The following is a 23572-nucleotide window of genomic DNA, read 5'->3' as shown; positions in this document are numbered from 1 at the left end:
GACCTTGATGCTGACATCTTGCTGTATTTAGCATTGGTTTCAGCATTTTCTATTGAGCAAGAAATGATTTTGTTGCTTTGTGCCTGATCGTGGAAAGGATCAGGCACCTAGTTTCACATCACTATAATATTTGAAAATAATTATATTAATTGTAGGTTTTTAAAGATACTTTTTCATTAAATTGTAGAAATTGTCTATCAGCTATTCCTAAAATGTATTTTATGTGTTTTTTTTCCCCAAAGTGCTTATTTTCCTCATTTTCTACTCAATTTATTTGTGATGTCTCTTGATCTAGTCCCACCCTCATCACTCTTTTTAAACAGAGTCTATTATGAACACCTGGCTGGCCCAGCCATCACCATACAACAGAGGCAATCCTTCTACCCCAGCTGACAAGGGTTGGGCTGACAGACATGTGCCACTGTGTCTGACTTTTGCTCATGGTTGAACATTTTGTTTTCTGTTGTATAATTTTGATAACACATACCTTTTTTTTTTGGTTACATGTCTATGAATCTTTCCTCCCTTTTGCTTGTAAAGGCACAACTGTCACTGAGCTCAGATAAACTAAGGAGGATTTGAAGGGAAGCACTTCCAACCACAGCCACTCTTTAAAGCCTCTTGCCATTCCATACACACTGAAGACAGAACCAAAAAGTCAACAATGGCCTTGGCTCTAGATGCCTGCTCAATTTTTGTGACTAATTCTAAAATTCTTTAATGTGACAATTCTTTGATATTAAAATTAGGATTGTAACACCCACATCTTGTTTTCACTCAAAATGGTTTCAGGAAATCCTAACACTTTCACGCTGCTCAGTTTGTAGAGTCTTTGAATGGTGCTGCCCCTAGACACTGTGAGGGTTACCTATTCCCACCTCCTAATGTCTGTGCCTCTTTCAAATTCCTGCTCCAAGTGCCTGGAGAGGTAGCTTAGTGGTTAGGGGAACTTGTTGCTATTCTAGAGGGACCCAAGTTCAATTCCCAGAACCTGCATCAGGTCATTCAAAATGCTATGACTCCAGCTCCAGGGTATATGACCCACTATTCTGGTTTATGTGGGTGGTTTATGTCACAGAGGTGACATGCACTTATTTACACAGACACGTAAGTAAAAATAATTTTTAGAAATGTGTAAATGAAAAATATTCTGCTTCTAGAAGGTGGAGGATATTTCTTGCCTCTAACAAAAGGCACACACCTTCATAGGATGGTACTCTATGATCCCACTCTGATAATAGCCCAAGTGGCAGGATGCCATGCCTATGTTACATCATTTGGCCAAGAGCATGGGAAGACATTTCAGTGGTTATAGCATACAACGAAGGTTATTGTCTATCATCCATGACTAAATTGAGTTATTTGAGATTCTGCCTTGCTCGTGGCCTCTCCCTTCCTTTCCATTGATGGCTTTAAGAAATAAGATGACTAGCATCATATGGCCACCGGGACAATATTCTGACGACAAACAAGAGTTTACAAGTGATTTCCCACTCTAGACTTCAGATGAGAACTCGAACCTGGTTAATCATTTAACTATAAGTCTCTGAGATACTAAGCATACCCATCATTGTTCCTGGACATGTGACCCAGCTCTACATTTGTGACAATTTTTTGAATAGTGGTTAAAAATTAATGACTGTAAACTCTCTAAAAAAAAGTGTCATTTGGTTATTTGAGGTAATGGAATTGAGCACAGATCCCTGCTCATACTAGGCAACAGCTCTCCCCTGATCTATCTATGCCCCTAACACTGTGGTGCCTTTTAATCCTGTCTTGGTTAATTTTTCTATTGCTGTAATAAAAACACCACCAACAAAGTAACTTATAAAGAAAACATTTAATTTGGGGATTACGGTTTTAGAGGGTTAGAGTCTATGACTAACATGGTGGGGAATATGGCAGCAGGCAGGCTGGCCTACCTCTGGAGTAGAGGCTACGAATCCATATCTTGAAGCACAAGCACAAGACAGAAAAACAATGGGACAGGACTGAGTCTTTTGAAAGCCTCAAATCTCACACCCATTGACATGCCTCCTCCAACAAAGACACATTTCCTAATCCTTCCTGAACAGTTCCACCAACTGGGGACCAAGTATTGGAACATGAGCCTGTAGGGGCCAGTCTAATCCAGAGTACCACAAATGGCATCATAGAAACCTCAAGAAGTCACTCAGATGTTTTTAAATCTGCCTTTAAAACAAACTTTTAACTTATAATAAAGAAGGAAGAGCAGAAAAGAGAGGGGGGATGCTGATATCCAAAGCAGGCATTCTTTATTTCTAAAAATAAATATTTTTATTTTGTAGTTCGTAATTCTGTATGCAAGTAGACAGCAAGCAACAGTGTTTGTGACCTGAAGGGCTCAGACTAGATGCATATTAGTTATTCTACATTGTTTACATGCATAAATATACTTCTTGATGAATGCACATAAATTATATCCAAGTTCAGTTTCTTTGACTCAGACTGTTATTTCTGTTATCATTTGTAGCATGCACTTAAGATAGGAAAGTATTAAAAATAGAATGTTTTGAGTTAAAGTTTGTTATTTTTTTTAAAATGCATTTCCTGGGGCTGGAAGGATGGGTCAGTGCTTAAAGCAGTGGCTGTTCTTGAAGAGGGCCAAGCTCAGTTCTCAGCATCTACACAGAGGCAAACAACCATCTTTAAATCTAATTCCAAGGAAATCAGATGCCTTCTGATCCCCAGAGGCACCAGCCATATACGTGGATGCAGAAGTAACACTCAGACATATAAATTAAGAAAAATCTTTTTTAAAAAAGGAAAAAATACATTTCCTATTTGTTTGATGCCACATTCTTTTAACTACATGCAGTTCAGAGTATGCAAAACTCGGAATTAGTTTATCAGACATCATTTTAGAAAACAGCATTTTCATGACAAATTGTCAATTATTCTAATACACCAAAATTACATACTTGACAACTTTGAAACTAAAAAAAAAAATGTAAAACTGCTTCTAAATTATTTTCCTTATAAATTATATCCAAGTGAGTCACAGAAGCATCTCCCTAATGTCCCACTCAGGCCAGATGCAGACTAAAATGTAATGTGAAATTCACCCACATTTCCATTAAAATGCTTTTGAACACCAAGCATACAGCAAGTCTTCTTTCCTGTGCCTTGGTTAAGCAGCTTCGCTTCCTCTCCCACAAACCCAAGAATACATGTCTACCTTTCGATGCTAATTCTTCCCAGTACAGATGAACTTGATACTTGCTCTGTCCCTTCCCTGTCCCCACTTTGCATCTGACATTTACTGACAGAAGTTTGCACTTCTGCATTAAAGCCACAAAAGAACTGGTGACCTATGTATGCTCTGCTTTTCCAGATGATTTAACATAGCTCTGAAACGGGTTTTCACATTCAAGAAACTTTAATGTCACCCTGACCCAAATAAATGCACGCATCTTCCCTGTACTTCATGAGTAAGATTAAGATGCTGTGTTCCTGTAAAGCTGAAGATGAGAAAAAAAAGGATGTGCTAGATGAATGGCAATTGGTTTACTAGCTCTTAAGAAAACATTAATGTATTGAAATTAATTGATGTATTGTAAAAAAAAATGTATTGTAGCATTTAGGTACTATTGTACCTATATTTAAAATCTTGCTAATGAAAGCTAAGAAAAGGATCACCTTAAATGTTTGATTTCCTACTTGTCAGAGACAACATGATTTTTTTCTATGCTGTGTCTACAATTTATGTTGTAATATTTCCTGGCAGGTGAATTAAAAGTATTACAGTGAGAACTGTATAGAGGTGAGGTGGGAGCTATTTCTGCAGGTAGTAAGGGAATCGAGCTCATGGTGAAGATTCTTTGTTGTTCACAAAGGAAAAGGTCAAAACAGATACTGGGGTCAAAATGACGGTTGGGGTTGAAACCATTAGGCCGAAAGCGCCAATGAAGATGAAGAAGAGAGCTGGAAGCTGAATATGAGATACATGTTGACTAGGTGCAAAAACAGACACACTCTAGGTAGTAATGTCAGTATTGGCAGGCCGAATAGCCAATGTTCTGGGGAGTGGATAAAGTTTAGAACGAATGTATGCTGTTGACATGAGTACTGCCATGTCAAAAGACCCCACAGCAATGGCAAGGCCTTCTCTTGGTCTGAACACAGATGTTGACAGTGTGTGAAAGTATCATTACAGCTTTCTCCTCAGGGATGACTTCAGTGTTAAACTGCTCCCCTGTAGAGACCTCTTCTCAAACTGCACCCTTGTTCCACTGTACATTGTAAACCCGCCTCCTTGCTCAGCTGTGGAATGCTGAGTTTCCTGGATGCTGGCACATGGTCATCAGAGGATAGGGCTCACTACATCCAGCTTTTCTGTACTTGTGTCTTTTATTGCTTTTTTCCCATTGCCCTAGCCAGGTCAATCCCTTGCAATTTTAGCACTGAGGGAACATACACAAGGCAGTTACCCTTTCATACAGTCTTGCTTCTGATTCATCTGTGACCGACTAAACTGTGAGTAAAGAGATCGTCTAACACGATGCTTCCATCTAGCTGAGAAAGAAGACCACCCCATGAGCAAACAGCTAAAAAAATAAAGTCAAAAGGACGGCTGCAGCTACACCTTGGTAGCTGGGATTGACTTAGCCCCCTGCCACAATAAAACTGCAAGCTGATCATATAAATGTGATGACAAATTATCAGACAGCGATACATCTACAATATCAACTACTAGAAGGCTATCAGCTAACAGAAGGAGGTCGAGGACAGTAGCTAATGAACTGAATTCAAACATGGACAGAGCTGGGGGTCGATTACCCTGCTGGAGTGAGCAGCATACAATCAGGACATAACCATTCCCATGGTTGGGGCAGAAAGGCATGCACAGAGGGTATTGTCCCTCCATTAATGTGGTGCATTATGACTTAGAGAACCGACCAGTCTCAACAGAAATTAGCCCGGTCTTTGCCAATTTCCACTGTAAATAATATAAATGAAAATAAAAATAGAAACCTTCTAGAGAAGACATATCCATGGCCTTTTCAAAACCAGCAAAAGAGTTAGGCTGTGTAAAGAGACCAAGTGTACTGGCTGGACAAGAAGACATGGCTTTCAGTTTCGGCCAGGGCACAGAGGAGCCATGTGACCATAGCAACTGCATCCCTGATTTCTTTCTTTTATTTTTATTTTTTTATTTTTTTATGTTTTGTACCCTGTCTCCAGTTGTTCCAGTATCACATGTATGGTGCTCTTAGCCGGCCTGACACTCCATGTTTTGCGAGGCAGGACTGTTGGCATGCCTGAGAAGGATGCTACATGAGACCCACACACAAGACGGTGTCTTAATTTAGGGAGTTTGTAGACAGCAGGTCCCACCTAGATACATATTTTACTAGTTTGATACTTGATATCCTACAAACGTTCTTACCTCACCATTTTCTCAAAAATTGCTTTCTATAGGCCAAATCGAAATTCACTTAAATGTAGCAATTCTGTTGAAGATACACACACACACAAACACACACAGCTAGAATCAACTTAAGTCTTTATCATATGGTTCAGACTGTTTACTTTAGCATATAGGTTCAGACTGTTTACTTTAGCATATAGGTAACTAACAGCTCCATTACCAGAACAAAGACTTTAATGGGTGTTGAAATAAAATAGAGAATGACTGAAAAGCGAGAATACAATAACAGCATCTTTTTAACAGGAAAGTGAGGGAGCTGAGATGACACCCATGTGGAATTTTTATGAGAAGCAGCAGGAAAAAAATAAACATGAGAGAAGAACACCTTTTCCTACTCTCATCTTCAGTATTTTGGACGTTTGCAGCAAAATAAACCACAGATCTATGGGATCCTGAGATTTCTGAGTGTGGCATCCATGTTTAGGCAGAAGAGAAATTGAAATGGGCAAAAAATAATGAGACTCTCACTCATTTTGTTTAAAAGTGGCGGGGGGGACCGGAGCTTGGGGTCATGGTCCCAAGCCTGCCTCACACTTGCTATCCCTTTGTTTATGGTCATCTTTGTTCATGATCCTTTGAAAGTTTGAAAAAACAAAACAAAACAAAACAAACAAACAAATAAAAAAACTTTAATTCTTTCTTGTGAAGGCTTCTCCAGAGGCTACTGAGCATTAAGCAAGCATGGAATTTTGTACTTTACCAAATTAACCTATGAAAGGCAACCCAGTGATTACGTTCTGCCCTTCCATATTCACACTTGACTCTAAGTTCTCTGCTTTTTACGAGCATAGCCAGTAAAATAAATATTTTTGTGCTTTTGTGGCCAGCATTAGAATGAACGAGCATATGATTATTTTACCTAACTTATTGCTTTCTTCCCCTGATATCTGCTTAGAACTTGAGCTAAAAAAACTGATGTAAGATTCAAAACATAACAATATAAGAACTTAAAGGTCAACGGTGTTGTGTAATGGGAATGTGAGCATCAGCAGTCGGTGTGGACTTTCCCACTAAGCCAGGTGGAGTTCATCCAGGCGGGTGGAGAGAGAATTGTGAAACAGACCGAGGCGAAAGGTCCCTGCCGCCCATCAAAAGCGACTCTCTTCCTCTTCCACAGCACGATGAAGGCCAGGGATGAATTTCAAAATTTGCTTCCGGACACTTCCCCGTCTGCTTTTCCGGGGCAGAGTCCCAAACATGCTTGAGTAATTGCTCTCCCACAAGGGAGATAAGGACCCCGTGCTGGTGACACTGATGCTCCGGTTTCTCCTGGAAGAAGCGTTTCTCAGAAAATCGTCCCCGTCCTTAGAGAGAAAGCACTCATCCTCCGTGCTGGTCTGCCGGCTGAAGGCGCCCCGGCTGGAGTCCTCAGAAACACTTGTCCGGTAGCCGTCCTCGCTGTCCACCGTCAGGGAGCTCAGCCGGCTCTTACAGCTGTTCTCACTGGACAATCGGTGCCGGTCCAGGAGGGCTGGCCCTGGCCCTAGCAGGTTTCCAAACAAGGACGACTCATCCAGGTCCATACTTTCCAAATCTGGGGCGTTTACTGCATCTCCTACAATACAGAGAAGGGTCTAGCGTGAGATGGATGCGACTACAAGAAAGCCCACGCGACTTTAAAGACCCCAAGAGAGAAAGGACAAAATACTTTGGCCTGAGTTTTTACTTGCATGTAAATATGGTTAGGGAGGTTATCCAAACTGACATTCGTAAGCCAGTTCCTAAGGGAAGAATCCTGAAAATTATAACCTAGAATACATTTTTAAAAGATAAGTCATGACGCCCATAGCTTGGATATAGAATGTCCTCCACGAGACTCAACGTGGTGATGCTATTGGGAGACGGTAAAAACTTTAAAAGATGCCACCTCCAGGGAGAATTTAGGTCACTGGGGACATGGTCTTGGGTTAAAACTTCTGTGTCCTGGCCCATTTATTCTGCTCACTCTCCAGTTACTAACAGAACAATTTTATTCTACTGAGTGTTTCTGCCATGATGTGCCATCCAAGACCCAAGCCAGCTCATTATGGACTGAAACCTTCAAACACGGAGCCAAATAAGCTTCTGTTTTTGTAAGCTGATTTACCTTAGTGGCAGACCTCAGCATACTTGATATGAAATCAGTTCAGCCCAACTGGCGCTATGACAATGGGAACCTCCAAGTGCTAAATTTCTTAAATTGTGTAACCGTGGAAACTGCTGTGAAAATGTGACGTTTATTTAAGTCAAAATAAACGCTCAGACAATTCTTCTCTGTTTCTGATTAGTTGCCTTAAAAAAAATCACAACTTTATAACTTTATTATAAAGCCATCTAAAGTATATTGGGAAAACAGTTACAAGTCAGAACATGTGCTTAGAAAGGGGCTTATGAAATCAACTACATGTTCCAGTCTCAATATTTCACATTTCCTCCTAGAATAGCTGAATATTCTAGAATGGAGCTGTGCATAGAAAGCATCTCTGTCCTCAGAAAACTGATTTCTATCTGCTTGGCCGAGTTTTTCCATCGGTGCTTCAGAAACCACACATGGGTTCCCCAAATTGACTGATGAGTCACATTCTGCCCTGCCGCCCCAGCTTCTCACTACTTGGTCAGCGAGTGTGCTCAAAAAAGCGTAACTGAGAATCTGAGTCTGCGTCAAGAAGAGTCTCTCCACAAGGTATCCTGTGTTAGACCTCTTTCCTCTGCTTTCCTGCATGTTTGGTTGACAATGCAGAAAGAGACACTGCTCTAACTCCTTTTGATCTATGAGTCCAAGCAGCCAGCCTGCATAAGGAAAGCATAAGGCTTTCCTTTGTGCCACTACAACCTGCTGGGTTTCATCTTACAGTGAGCTGATAAATCTGGATGAAAAAGCAATTGCTTTATAGACCCTCATGTTCTGGCTTCTTCCTCTAGTTCTAGAAAAATCAGATGAATGAACACCTCTAGTCCCTCAAAAAATGTGCAACAGTTTAGCTCCTGATATTAGATCTATTCAAGACTGTTCCTGTACTTGTATAAGCTGTACCCTGAGCTGTTCAGGAAGCCTCGGTAGGTCAGCAAAGGCTTCTGAAACACCCCTTGTCTAAGAAAACCAGGAAGTTAAGCAAGAAGGCTGCAAGGAAGTCTGTCTCTCAAGAGGATCCAGGCAGTCCTTAGGAGACTTGAAAGGCTAGGGTCAGATAGTAAGGAAAGAGGACTCCCCCTTTTCAGTGCACTGGGGGAGGGGATTAGGGGAGAAAGGGGGAGGGAAAGTGGGACTGGGAGGAGATGAGGGAGGAGGCTATAATCGGGATACAAAGTGGATAAATTGTAAAACATAATAAAATAAAAACTTAATGATCTGAAAAAAGTAAACTAACAACCCCCCCACACTAAAAAAAAAAAAGAAAAAAAAAACTTTCTGATTTTCCAAAATGTGGTATGATATAGCTCAGTATATAAAAACGAAAAGTGGGCCAGCCAGATGACTCAGTTAGAAAGGGCTAACCTGATAACCTGAGGTCAATCCCTGGGACCCATATGGTAGAATAAGAGAAATGACTCTCGCAAATTGTCCCCTGAACTTCACACATACACACTGTGGCACAAACTGTGTGTGGCCGTGTGAGTTTGTGTGTGAGAGCATAGACACACACAGACAGAGTAAATCAATTTAAAAAGAGAAGTGAACTGTCCAAGTTTCAAGCTTGCCTAGTAAAAATTGAAAAGCAAGTCTCTAAACTGGGAATCAGTGCCTATATGATAGTTAAGGATACAAAGGAACTTCAGAAAGCAGAAAAATAAAGCACGATAAGATACAATGTAGAGGAGACTTGAGTAGATATATGTCAAAGAGGTCGTGAAATTGGCCGAAAGGATATGAAAAATAATAGCATTTTTCATATGTGCTCAACTAGTAAGCACAATAAGGCCAGAGTGATAGTCACCTCATCCTCTTAGGAATACTTATACCAAAAAGACACAATGGCAAAGGTGTGGAGAACAAAACAACCCTCACACAGTTCATCTACCATGGAAAACAGTATGGACTATGGATGCCCCACAAAAACCAAATACCAAGCCACCACACAATGCGCTACTGCCAGTAATGCATATATGTCTATAGGGAGCGGAATCGGTGAATCCACAAAACCCGCACTCGCACGCTCACCTTATTCCCAGTAGCCAAAACATGGGATCTACACAGACATCTGTCATCCGATGAATGGAGGAAGAAAATACTGTACTTGCAGAGTGAAGTACCATTTACCCATAAAAAATAAAAACTAAAATGTCATTCTTTGTGATAGCATGTACGGACACGGACATGTTAGGTGAAAGAGTCTGAGTACAAAAAACACAAATATGAATTTATCTCATTATATGCATGATCTGAAAATGTTGGTCTGATAACTGTTGAGAGTAGAACGGAGGTTACCTGAGGCTGGGCAGGGCGATAGCAAGGAGAGAGATGAATGGAAACCTTGATCCAAGGGCACTAGTTACAATTCAGTTGGAGTGAGAGCTTTGGTGTGTTACACCTGGCTACAACTAACAAGAATCTACTGTAAACCTCTAAAACCTACAAGCAAGGTAGCTTAAGAGCTTTTACTACCAAAATAAATCAATAAATCATAAATGAATGACTAAACAAATGCCTGAGGAGTTAGTTTATCTTGACTTAAACATCATACAAGGCCCATTATATTATCATCACAACATATCTCATACATATCACATGAAATTCATGAATAAGTACAGTTTGTATGGCTTCATGACTCCATTTTAAATAATTTTTAAATTGAATCTTTTTCTGCAAAGTAGTCGCCATTTGAGCAAGTATTTCAGATGTCAAATAGAGGTTAACTGAATACTGTCTAAAGAAGAGATGACCTACATTCCAGCCCACACAGCTAGTGACTCCAGTAAATTACTTGTGCATATAGTTCCTTTCTGCTGGCTGTGGTGGTGCATACCTGAAACTTCAGTGCTTTGGGGGCCTGAGACATGAGGAATCTAGTTTGGGTTACAGGATGAGCAACAAGAATAGGCAGGGCACTATAGCAGAACACTGGTTCAACCGACTTCTCAAAAAAGTTCACTCTTGAAGTAACAGCTAACTAGATCAACTCCTTGCAACCAAACACATAGATAGCAAATGCCTCTTACCAACATAATGATTTTCCATGTCTGTCTTGGTCCTGAGATTCTCGGCATAAGTAACTTAATGTAATTTCGAAAACTGCTGACACTCTACCTATAAGGTACGCAGCTCTTCCAGTTTGAGTGGCCTCAGTGAGAAAATCATTCTCAGGAATCTAATTCATGGCTTGATGTGGTACAAAAGGCAGGCAATGTTTCCTCCAGATCTTCTGGAATGTTTGGTCACCTCTTGCAAGTATATGCATTCCTGCACCCATGAATGTTTTCCTGTGCACATATGTACTGTGTGTGTAGAAGAGAGTGTAGCTTGAGTCAGCCTCTTCCAAACACAGAGTTGAGTCCACTGTTCATTCCAGCAAAACACAGACCAATACCCTTCATTGCTGCTAAGCAAATGTTTACTGTAAGAGTCATACTCTTAAAATATTTGGAGGCAGAGATACTGATAGGGTGTGATGAGTATGTGGTTTCCTGACAGGAAATTGAGCTTACCATGAAGCAGGCGTTGTTCCTGTAAGTGCAGAGACCTGAACTCCACCCATTTTTTCTTCAAGGTTTGCTGTGAGAAAGATGGGGGAAAGGTTCAGAGTTGTAGGAAATCCCAAGTAGGCAAGGCAGTGGAGACTGTCAGCACTGCCAGTGCTCGTTCTTTAAATACATCTGCTGAACTACAGAGCGTACTAGGAGTACTGATTTCTCAAGGGCCAACAAGTCTTTTCTTCGAAAAGAAGAAAAACAATGACTTTCAGGTAGTTTTATCTTAAAAATATAGAACTATACTGCTTAGGTTTGAAAGCACTTACTAGCTGTTTCCACATGAACGGTAAACATAACACGAGGTGTCATCTCATGTAGCCCAGGCTAATCTGGACTCTTTACCTCACTATGTATGAAGATGATACTGAACGTTGGATTCTCCTTCTTCCAATTCCCAAGTACCTGCTCCACCATGGCATTTATGAGGTTGCAGGGAGCAATCCTAAGACATGACGCATGTTAAGCAAGCACTCTACTAACTGAGCTGTATTCCCAGCCTACACCCCGACTTCACAACTGATTCTTCCCTTGGCTACGGTAGCAAATGAAAAGAGTGACCATAATGAGAATGAATGGACTATGAGAACAGTCAACCAGCACAGAAGGCCTGGCCTGGTCCGGCCCACAGACTAGCCAAGTCAATGGAAGTCAAAGCCAACTGAGAAGTAGCCATCTGGAAAGGCAGGTGTTACATGCTCACTCTCCTTCCTACTTCCTGCCCCCTGCTTTACCCTGCCTTTGCTATTTTAGGCCCCAATAGCAAGGCCAGCATGCAGGCATAGCTCAGACTTGCCAAAGACATTTATCCCTAAGAAAGATGGCCTAGTTAGAAAAGAGCAATGATTAAACTAGAAAGATATTTTAATGTACGTTTGAAAGAAAATGGGAGAAGGGGAAGAAAATAAAATTCTCAAGAATATCATTAAATGACTACGAGGAGTACAGGTCATTCCTCAGTCTGCAGAACTGGCTCACAGCAGCATCTGAAGCCATTCTATGGCTGACAATACTCGGTCAAGCAATAAAAGCAGCAAAATACTTAGCTCAGCTCCTTTGTTTGTTTGTTTGTTTGTTTGTTTGTTTGTTTGTTTCTGAACTGCGATACCATTCTATAGTGGTTATAGGATAGCTGGCTGCATCAGTCATTGTTTTTGTCATCTTATAAGTAAGTCTGTAGTTATATGAAGACCAGAATTAGAGGCCTGGGGAGCACAGGACTAGCCAGAGCTAGCATCTATACCTACAGATTTTTTCTTTGCTAAAGATATTTATCTCCTACAAGACAGGAGGATACAGTAGAGGAACAAGGCAGGTTGTTGGTCAAAACTAAAGACTCAAAAACAAAAATGTTATATTTCGGAATTTTAGTTTTCAAAAGTATATAGACAGAACTTTCCAAATAGTTCGTGTTTGTGACAGAAGGTGTGGAGATCTCTGATTTGTTGGTATACCCTAGTCCTCCAAGTATACCATGACTTACATACACCAGGAAAACACCAGCATAAAGAAAAGTGGTAGCAAAGTGACAGTTTTCAATCGGCGACTGCGTTCTACTCTTCTCTGGGTTACTTCTATCTGTGTTACTGCCATCACAGTTATGCGTTAGTCACATCTAAACCTTCCACATCAGAAGAGTGTTAAAGCATATGCGGATCTGGCCTTATGATGCCACATTATGTGGCTGGACCCATACATGGTAGCTGAAGGAATAGTTGAATATGGTTGAAGGAACACAGACACACAAACAGCTCCCTAAAACAACCTAAGCTATCACACAGTGAGTGGGTTCCAGATACAGCCTCAGTACTTTCTTTCTACATAGGACAAAGAGCACTTCTCCTGGCTCCTAATCATTTCCTTGTGCTTTTACAGGTAAAATACCGTCTAATTTTCATAATTTTGTTATAAGCTGAAAAATTAAAGTTTCATTGCAGCAAAATATTTCTCAAGGTGTATAATAGGCCTAAGTAAGTAGCAGAGATAGATTTAAAACTAGATTTTTAAACTAGTTCTAGTTCCATGTTTGTGCTAAGCACTTGAAGCATAGGTTGTGATAAAGGAAGTCCCTGAAAATGTGACTCAGAAGGGAGAACTCCCTCCAAAGAAGAGATTAGGGCTCTGCCCAGTCTTTGTGAATAGCATGCTCACGTATGTGGGATTCAAAATAAATGCCACCACGCAGAGGGGAAGCTAGCCTAACTTCAGTTATAGGTCAGACCCACTCATTTCTGCCTTGAGGGATTAACTCACATCTCATAACTTCAACATTGGTTGTTAGATGCAAATATGAGATGGTAAACAGAAATGAACTTCAGGAGCTGTCAAGCAGGAGCACCGAGTGGTAGTCAGGAGTTTAAATCCTGAGGTATTTCAATGTGTCTGTTTAACATGAGGAAGTCAGCCAAATTTCCATCTTGAGAAATGAACCCTGGCTGGATATTACTAAGAAAAGGATGCTGACAAAATCTCCTCTCATCTAGAGGCACCTTAGGAGACAGGGACATGGCACACCAGCATACCTCGTGATGTGGGCCACGCCGTACATTTACTCTCTGAGAGAGGCAGCCAAGCTGCTAGACCTGGACCTGGAAGGGGAGCTTTGAAGCCTTGTGCGGAGAGAACTAGGCATGGAGATGAAGAAGTAGCTGTCACCCCCGCCCCCAGCATCTTCAGATGCTCAATGGCAGGGAAGGCAGAGAAATGCTACTCAAGGCATGGATCTCTCCACACAACATAGAAATTGGAAAGATCCAAAAGAGACAGCAAAATGCTATAAATTCCGATAGAAACATGAAATCAGTGTTTGTAGGCACAAAAATGTTGAAAGAAATAAAAACGTATGTGTCTGTGTGTGTGTGTGTGTGTGTGTGTGTGTGTGTGTGAACTTCTTATAAAGTATGCATCACATTTAAAAGCTCATTGGAAAGAACACATTTTATATGGAATTCAGAAAACGAGGATTCCATTAAAGTCATTCATTATTAAGGAAGGCAAATCAAAAGGCCCAAACACATTTCTAACACAATTCCACAAGATAATGTAGGCAGTAGTAAAGACAATGCATCCAGTGAGGTGGTTTTCCAGAGCTAGACTCACATGTCTGTAGATAAGAAGATCAGTGCCAATTTTAAACAGCATGAATTGAGGTATGAGTCTGGACCTAATTAAGTTGTAGTGAAAAGTAGCCAGGAGTGAGAAGGAGAGGCGCGCGCGCACGCACACACACACACACACACACGGAGGGAGATAATGTAATTAGAATGTTCCCTAGAGAAAATTACCAAGAAGGAAAAAAGAACAGAATAAGTAAAAATGAGGATGAGGATCACAGCTAAAGCAGAAGTTTAAATGTTAAGAATGAGAGTTTTATCAAGCCCTTCTATACATTTGAAAATTAGAAAACTCTACCGGCCATCACAGAACTCACTAAAGCTGTTCCAGAAAGAGATCTGAGTAGATTTACTAAATAATAAAGAAACCAAAACCATGATTTGTAAGTACTCCATCCAGAAAGAACTCCAAGTCCTGATGATTCAGATGATATTACAAAAATTCTACCAGAGAAGAGGAACAACGCAGTCCATATCACAAACTTAGTAAATTTATCACTGAACCTAAAAAGGAGCCTGAGAAATAGAAATGTAGGTCAATCAGGGATGTTTTAAAAATTTACCAACAATGGCAAAGTAGCCTAACAGTATATAAAATGATTGTTAAGTCTCAAGGTAACCATGCTGGGTTTATCTTCAAATTTAAAGGAAATTTTTACATTAGAAAAACATTTCAGCATCATTCACCATATTGATTGATACTTCTAATGAATCTTTGAAAAGACTTTCTTATCAGATGCACAAAATGGTATTTACTGGAATTTTTAATATTTAAACATCGTAACAACTAGTAAAAATGTGGTTTGGGTGGAAGCCTCTTGAACCTGAAGTCTATTCATAAAAATAATTCATCCTTAAAGTGAAAGAGCTGGAAGAATCGTGCCCAGGATCGTTTCCTCATCTTTAGCAAATCCTAGCCCAGGATAGCACAGCAGAGAAGGAAAGGGAACAGATCTATTTTGTATAGTTACTATTCTTGTGGAGCATACCAAATAATATACAAACAATTTAATGGAGATTATATAGTTAAACAAAGTGCTTGACTAATAACAACAGCAGAAAAGTAATTTATATGTATCTATACACTAACATAAAACTTATTTTTATAAAAAACTATAATACAATTTTAACATACAAGACAAAAAAACTATATGACCTATATGAGTAAAATTATCAGATTTTTTGAAAGACGCAAGAAAAACAGTAAAATGGTTAAGATGACCTAGCAATAAAAAAAAATGAAATACCATGTATTATTTAATGCTCTTGACACTGACTTAGCTATACAAAGTTAAATGTCAATCAAACCTCTAACATTTATTCATGGAAATTGAAAATTTGACAGATGATCAACAGACAAAGAACATTGTCCAATTAGGTATGACTATTTAAAAACTTAGTTGCAGATAAAAAAACAAATTGACCAGTGGACCATATTAGAGAACCTAATGTAAATGTGGAATACATGAAAACTATTTTAAAACATAAGTTTCACAGCAGTTCAATTGATGAGAAAAGCAAAACACAAAATAAATTATATTGGGACAACTGCCTGTGTATATGGAAAAAATAATTTCACGTTATCCCATACTTTATATTGTATGCCAAGAGTATTTCTGGATGAGTTAAAGACTTCAAAATGAAAAAGAAAAACAACTAAATATTTAGGGAAAATTCTTTAATGTAGATGATTGATAACTGAACAACACTTAGAAGCTCCTTTATAAACAAATATACCAAAGATTTCCAATGAACTAAGGAAACAAAACTCATATCTCATTAACTTAGAGTACTTTCAAGTACCTAGAAAACAATTCTTTAAAAGTAGTAATATATATTAGAACTTTTCTGGAAAGACCTAGTGATCACCATTTAATAAAATAATATTCAGAATGACAAACAGCCACAGTTAAGAGTAAAATGAAGGAGAAATGCAAGTACATCAATAGAAGACATCAGGATATGTTTTAATTTCACACTATTAATAATAAAATCTCACATTATGTATACTTTAATTGATGGAATGCTCTACAGTAAATAAGAACCAGGAAGATGAACTCTTGAGTAAACATTCAAAGTATATATAATATATATACTTTGTATAAGGTATATATGTATAATATATATATATACACACACACACACACACACAAAGTATAAATGCCTACTTATACTCTAGAAGAGAATAGAGATATTGAAAGACTTGTACATTGTTATTTTAAACTGGTTAAGTATGTATGGTAATATTACCGACATTTTATTAAAATTCTGTTCAAAGAGTAGCAGTTGCTGAAAAGCATAAAATAATATTTTTTTCAAGTAAGTACTTTTTTGTGTGAGTCATAAATGTAATTATTCCATGTAATAAAACATAAAACCAGTAGTCTGTTTTTCATATTTCCTTTTTTTTAAGCAAAAGACTGAGAACTCAACATTAAAAAAAAAAGATGTTCATCAATATTATTTACTGTTTACAAAAATAAATTAACTTTGGAAGTTTTAATAAATCCAAATATAGTATAAAGCATTTATTACTTCCCATAAGAATGCAATACAAATTTTAGAAACAGGTTTTAAGTCAACAATAATACAACAATTTACAATATACTAAAGATCCTAGCCAATGCTATAAGAGAAGAAAAGTAAATTAACTGAATAACTGAACTTAAAAAAAAACAAGACAAAATAAAAAGGGTTAGCTTTTTAAAGCTAGAGAATGCATTTGAAAATGTTTGAAGGAAGCTATTGTACAGTCTACGAAATACTGAATAAAAATAGAAAACTTATATTCAAAGATTTCAATTTATCTCACTTACTTTATGAACAAACTTTAATTCCTATCAAAATGTGAGCAAAGGGTATTCTTCAATGATTTTTTTAATGGTTTTTAAAAATAACAGGAATGGCACCAAGGCACGAATGTCAAAGCCAGTATTAAAAAGGCTTGCTAGTGAATGAACATAGTGGAAGAGAAAGATTCCAGATAAAACATGAATACAGTGAACTGTCCCCTTGAAACCATTTATTAATAAGTGTACTTCATGAGAAGACCTACTGAATTCAGGCTCTTACAAAGTACAAGTAAGCTTGCCTGTAGCCAGACCATCTCTGAGTAGGACAGAGGTGGCTCCATGTCCTGCAGGAGGAGTACTGGGATGAGATGTTCAGCTGAGACCTGGGAGGAGCACCTTTTACTCACTCAGTGAGTGTCTGGAATTCACAGCCTGGTAGACTTACCAAGCTGGAGAACTGAAATTTTGAAAACCTTTGACAAGCCATGCCAGGGAATTTGTGCTGAGAATCTTGCATTAGGCACTGTCACTTGTGACATTTTTTCTTTCTTTTCAAGGTAATAGTATGTTTGCCAGTAGAAGCAGATTCAAGGACGGCCACAGGGTTAGTGGTAGATAGTTTGGTTGCAGAAAGAAGGAAGGGAGACAAAGGAGGACACTGGAAAAGCAAAGGCAGGTGGCGGGCGCACCAGCATTCTGCAGCACTCAACACTAACTCTTACTCCTTTTCCTCCTTAAACAAAATGTAAATCAAGAGCGATCACAGGTGCATCACTGAATAGTTCTTCAGGTAATATGCCTTCCCGCTGGCTTTCTGAGCCTCATAGACTCTGAATGAGGACAGAAGAGGGTGATTTACACATATTGACAGTCTTAGATAGTCCCGCAAAGGTAATTGTGTGGCCCTTGACAAGTCAGTAGTTTAGATGCATCCTGACATTTTCCCTTCAAGGGCTATCTCAGTTCCTCAGGTAGATCATTATTCTACTACTCACACATTCAAGGATGAAAGATGTCGTGCTGAGTTAAATCAAATTACCTTTAAAGCCTGCAGTTTTGCTTCAAGTTCTGCTCTTCTGTGAATTGTTGTTCCATTAAGAGTCTCTATCCTGTTTTAAGGGAAGGGAAAAGTGAGAGTAAATAACAGAGCTATCTTCAAACAGGGATCTTCAAAGAGGTGCCATCTTTATGAATCACTGCATGTGGAGAGCAGAGCATACTAGAAACACAACATAAATGTCACCCTTTCTTAGGCTTTTGACTATGGAGTGTGGATACTTGGGTATCTGGACCTAAGCCAAATTTCCCAGCCAGAGTAGAGGAAAGAAAAGGAGATTAAAAACTGCCCATCAAAGAGTGGAGCAAAAGATCGTGGTTAATTTACAAACCATAGCTAATTTTCTGAAAGGCTCTCCATGCTAATGATGGTTGTTCTCCACCAGATTCTGTTCTCGCTGAATCTGAATAATCTCAGTCATTTGGTGAATATTGGGCATCTACTATGAGCCAGATGGTTAAGAAAGAAAGAGAGAAAGAAAGAAAGAAAGAAAGAAAGAAAGGAAGGAAGGAAGGAAGGAAGGAAGGAAGGAAGGAAGGAAGGAAGGAAGGAAGGAAGATAGTATTCAGGACTTCCACAACAGTGGACTCGATGTGCTATTCCTTGAAACATGGAAATTTTTTCTGCAACTATAACTAATCTCAAAACCTTTAGTCTACAAATGGCAATCTAGGATTATCGGCTTAATAATGTTCTCTTCTCAAATCAAAGATTTTCTAAAACTAGGTTTGTTCTCTCTGGAATTGGTTTGTTTTGACCATTGTTTCGAAGACAAATCCTCCACTTGAGTGTGATAGCTTGGAATCACAATCTTAAACACATTAAAGTATTTGTTCTAATTTTTTTTACTATATTTGGCTATATTTATGAAAGTGTGAGAAAAAAATAACAAGGAAAGAGGATGAAATGTGAAACCATCTTTTCTCTATTCTTCCAACATAGACCCAATATAATAAGATGATAGTCTGACAAACACTGTTTGATTTCTGATTGAGACAATGTCTGTCTTTTGGACAATAGACTCACTATGAAGCTACATGAGACTTTCAGTGTTGTTCTAATCTATGTAAGCAACAGATTCGCACAACTGTAAAGATGGACAATTCAGTATTCGTTCACGCTGTCTCACATTTTACACACCTGTGGATTTCTAGGAACTCTCTCTATACCCTTTTTTACCTGTGGTCTTCTTGCGTCATCTACATGAGACCTATTTTTCTGACTCTAACCAATACCGTTTTCTGTTGGAGTCTATATGGTTCTAGGTTTCTTTGAGACAAGAGTTATCCTAACTTTTACCCCTAAGAACTAAAGGGGTTGGCCTAAGCTCTGCCATCATCAATCATCTTTTAAACTGCCTCGACTGACCCACCCAGTACTTTCTTTGAAGTATTAAGTGAAAAATCTGGTAGATTCTACAGGCAGTTCACACTGAACAGCCGTAACTGGAAAAAGCCAACCCTGACATCCTCAACAGACTGGATCCCATTGTCGCTCAATACTCAGTGAACTTAAGAACCTTTCTTTAGCCCCAGGCACTTCATCTACATAAATGAACAAACCTGGACTGACAAAGAGGCTGTGAAGGAAAAAGAAAAAACAAAAACAAAAATGAAATTAGGTAATGTTGAAACCACCTAACTCATAATAATTCTAAATGCCCTGGCACAGCAAGGCATCTCCTGATCTGATGCTTGGCCAACTGTGACTTCACCACTCATGCTTTCTCCCTAATCCACCAGCCACCAGTTTCACCACTTCCTTGAGATGTGCCAAATCCATTTCCAGGGCTGAAAGACATCTTTCTTTACCTACATATTTCTGCCAGGAGTTTATATGGCCATTTCTCCCATATGTTTAGTCTCGGGCCCAACTGTACTTGAGCGAAGTGAAGCACTTTGACTATCTAAGCTCAGCTGCCACCGTCTTAATCAGTGTAGTTGCCTGTCTACCTTTCTTAGAGTGGTTGTCAATAATTGTAATAAAAAAAGTCAGGCTTTCCTTAGAAATCTATAATTTTTAGAGTTCAACAGTGTTTGGTTTTTGCCTCCTTAGAACACACAGATAGAAACTTGATATTTGTTTAGTACATATGATTTTCATGCAATAAAGAATTGTGTTGTAACTGATTATTAAGTCTTATTGGGCTTTTGGGGACACAGTGAAAACAAGACCAATGGTTTGAGGTTTTTTTTTTTTTTAATTTTCTTAGACAATTATGACTTTGTCGGTAACAATGGGTGCTTTTGTAGCTATATCTCCTTAAGATTGTTAATCTCAATCTTAAAGATTAAACCTATCAACTAGCTGGGAAAACCAGTGTCTTCTGATAAGTGGAACATTAATACATGTAACTATGTATATTCAAAGGTGAGGAAAGTTGACGAAACTTATTTTTATTATTTCTTATGGAATGTAACAGAAAAATAAAAAGCTTGAGGCATATGAGAGAGAAAAACGTTATAGTTGAAAGATTTCATGAACTATGGAAACAGGACTAATTTCTCTTGGTCCTAATAAGTGTGTGCCAGTTTTATTGAATAAAATATTAGAAATACATTAATAAATGATGTCTTCCCACAAAGTTTTTGTCTACTCCTCACCCCTGATTTCAGATATTGACAATATATTCATAACTCATGAAGCCTTGATTAAAAAAAAAAAAAGGAGCCCACAAAGATGTCAGTACCCATCCCAAACCTGTAGATGCTGCCTTCATTCTGGTAAACCACAGAAAACTCTACTCAGTCACTCATCAGGCATCCTCAGACACCCAAACATCTTTGAAACCCCATAGCAACTAAATGGATATTTACGTTAGCAGATTTCCTGACGACCGGATCAGGTCAACCACTTGTTTGTGTGTAAAGCCTTCTGTGCACACACCATTGATATTTGTAAGGATGTCACCTGGGAGATGCCAAGGGGGGAAAAAAAAGAGGATTTTTATTAGTTACTTAAACTAAGCTCCTAACATAGAAATGAAGCCAAACAAGCAAGTGTCGAAACCATAGTGTCACTCAAGAAATTCAAAACAACTGCTTCCTAACCTTCACTATCAAAGAGTTTCTTGCTATTTAGATGGCTTTTAGCATGAGCAGAACTACATTACCAGCTTGCAGGCCAGAGCAGTGAGCGGGGCTGTCCTCCTGTACTTTGCAGATCATAGTGCATACTTCTGAGGAGCAGACATTCTGACTCTGGAGCCTGTAGGTCTATAAACATCAGTAGATATGTCAAAAAAGTCAACAAATATCCATCAAAGCATAAAATCATGCCAACAGCCTTAAGTGGCATAACAGGTAAGCGCAATGGACAATTTGAAAAAGCTTTCCTCGCTGTTCACTAAACCAATTTTGCAATTCCACCAGATAATCGACAGCTAATTCCATTCATAAAAAAAAAAAAAATGGAATGAAACAATTGCAGCCAAGTGTAAAGGAAATGATCCTGGTCTGTCTTTCAAGAGAGAGTCTGAGATATAAAATACCCAGCAGGAAGATGGGCCAACAGTGATTATATTAGATCAGAGTTCTGCAGATAATGATGTTCTGCCCTGTGCTTGTCCTAAATGATCTAAGTGACTCAATCAATTTCACTTTGGAGCACACAGATCCCTCCTGTCCTGGATTCTCACCAGTTCCTCAGTCATTTGACTAACAAAAAGAGAGAGAGAGAGACATGCTTCTTCAGGTGTCTCATTTTGACACAAATAATTCAGAGGTGCTGGGTTTTATTGTTGGTGCTTTTAGTTTTTAACCTCAAAATGTAGAAAAATGCTAAGTACACATTTGCTACCTATAGCACTTCCATAACTCCAAACAAGCATGCTTTCTTTCTAAAACATTTGCGTTGTGGGATCAAGTTCCATCTAGAATCCAAATCAGTGTTTTGGGTTTTTTTTGTTTTTGTTTTTGTTTTTGTTTTGTTTTGTTTTGTTTTGTTTTTTGTTGTTGTTGTCCTTTAAAGATCTGATTTCTAAAAACCTAAGCCACGCCTGAATGTTGCTGTCTTCCAGAGAAATCTGCACCTGAGACCATAACCAGACCCATGCAGATCATTTCTAGGGCTGGCCACTTGGTTCTGTTAAATGCAGAGGGATTTCCACTCAACTGTAACGCCTGTAGAACCCTCTGTTTGAAAAGCAGAGGAGCCTGTAACCGAGGTTCCAGCTATTTCAGAAACCTTCAGAGAGTTTTCTGCTTCAGACCACGCCACAGAGCAGATCCTCTACAAATGGAAGCCAACCTACTTCACATGCTGCAGCAGCCAACATGTGAACTGAGAGACATTTTAGAAGCCACTGTCCTGGCAACCCCCACCAACAGGGACACCCACCTTCCACCCCCCAGGTATCAAAGTGAGCACAGAGCATGAAAAGCACTTCGATTTACATAGCCAGCAAATGCACTGTGAACCACAACTGTAAACGTGGCGATTAGAGATAGAAAGGGAACACCAGAAGCCATGAAGGCACAGAAAAGAATGCTTGATCAAGTAACATGACCCCAACTGCTCTCCACACCTCCCATTCCTGTACTTTTTGTTGGCCCAGAAAGAAACTGTCAAGCCTGCAATTCATTGACTTCTGAGATATCGTGTGTGATATAGTTCAGAGGGGACACCATCATATCTCATTGAGCTGCTAAGCTTTCATATCTCTGTGACCTGTTGTCTAGGAAGGACAATTTTGACTTTGGTTCTACACACACACTTGTGGTGAGGAAGAAGGAAGCAGCGATGTGCATCCTACCAGAGAGGGAAGGGAAAACCAGATGGGCAGGTAGTCATCTGGTTTTCAGTTGCTATCACTAGGCAACCTTGTAGAGCTGGTGAGAGGTGTCATTGGGCGTGCCCAGTTTAAGTACTTAGAATCTGATTTGCATACAATATAAGAATATGATTATATGAAAACGAATTTTTATAAATGCCCTTAGCTTTCCCACTTAAAGTTCTGAAACAGGAAGCATCTCTGTTTGGACTTATCCTTAAGGAAGACTGTAGTGGCTGAGCACAAGGTCAGAAGTGCATCTCAAGGGAAATATCTAATAAACTTCAGTGTTTTCTCCCTGGTGGGCCTCAAAACACTGAAATAAAATAAAATAAAACCAAATCCAGTCCCCATCATCGTTCTAACCCTACCTTAGCTTCATTGTTCTTTGCAGATATCATGATGTAATTGGTGCCTGTTCTCCCTCCCCCCCCCCAGAAATCTATAATGTTTAAAAACTGCCCACCTGAATTTCAAATCCAAATGCTCCATTATCATGCTTTTCCACTGTAACAAGCTTTCTGTAAGAAAAAAAATAATAGACTGCATAAATGCCAAAGTACCATATTTGGCATATATTTAGCATTAACAATAACTGCTACAATGAAAACTAGCTTTCATTTCTGTAATTGTAATATGAGTTAGAGTTGTGTGTGTGGGTATTTGTTTGAATATTTGTGTGTGTGTGTGTGTGTGTGTGTGTGTGTGTGTGTGTGTGTGTGT

The 23572-nt window shown here is 39.0% G+C and overlaps 1 protein-coding gene across 1 annotated transcript in view; it reads right to left on the bottom strand.

Annotated features, from left to right (window-relative positions):
• Positions 1-5418: 5418 nt before the first annotated feature.
• The window catches only part of Cytip (cytohesin 1 interacting protein), a 27099-nt gene continuing 8945 nt past the window's right edge, over positions 5419-23572 (bottom strand). Inside the window, exons 3-8 of the mRNA XM_055600502.1 lie at positions 23316-23370; positions 21191-21293; positions 20895-20988; positions 18061-18130; positions 11075-11141; positions 5419-7007 (exon numbers count right to left, since the gene is read on the bottom strand). Coding sequence (XP_055456477.1) covers positions 6541-7007; positions 11075-11141; positions 18061-18130; positions 20895-20988; positions 21191-21293; positions 23316-23370 — 856 coding nt within the window. The 3' untranslated portion in view covers positions 5419-6540. The remainder of the gene's footprint in view (positions 7008-11074; positions 11142-18060; positions 18131-20894; positions 20989-21190; positions 21294-23315; positions 23371-23572) is intronic.

This window comes from Psammomys obesus, unplaced genomic scaffold, assembly GCF_907164565.1.
Source record: "Psammomys obesus unplaced genomic scaffold, mPsaObe1.curated_primary_1811, whole genome shotgun sequence".
NCBI lineage: Eukaryota > Metazoa > Chordata > Mammalia > Rodentia > Muridae > Psammomys > Psammomys obesus.
The sequence above is the reverse complement of the archived record's forward strand: the minus strand, read 5'-3'. Positions and strand labels throughout refer to the sequence as shown.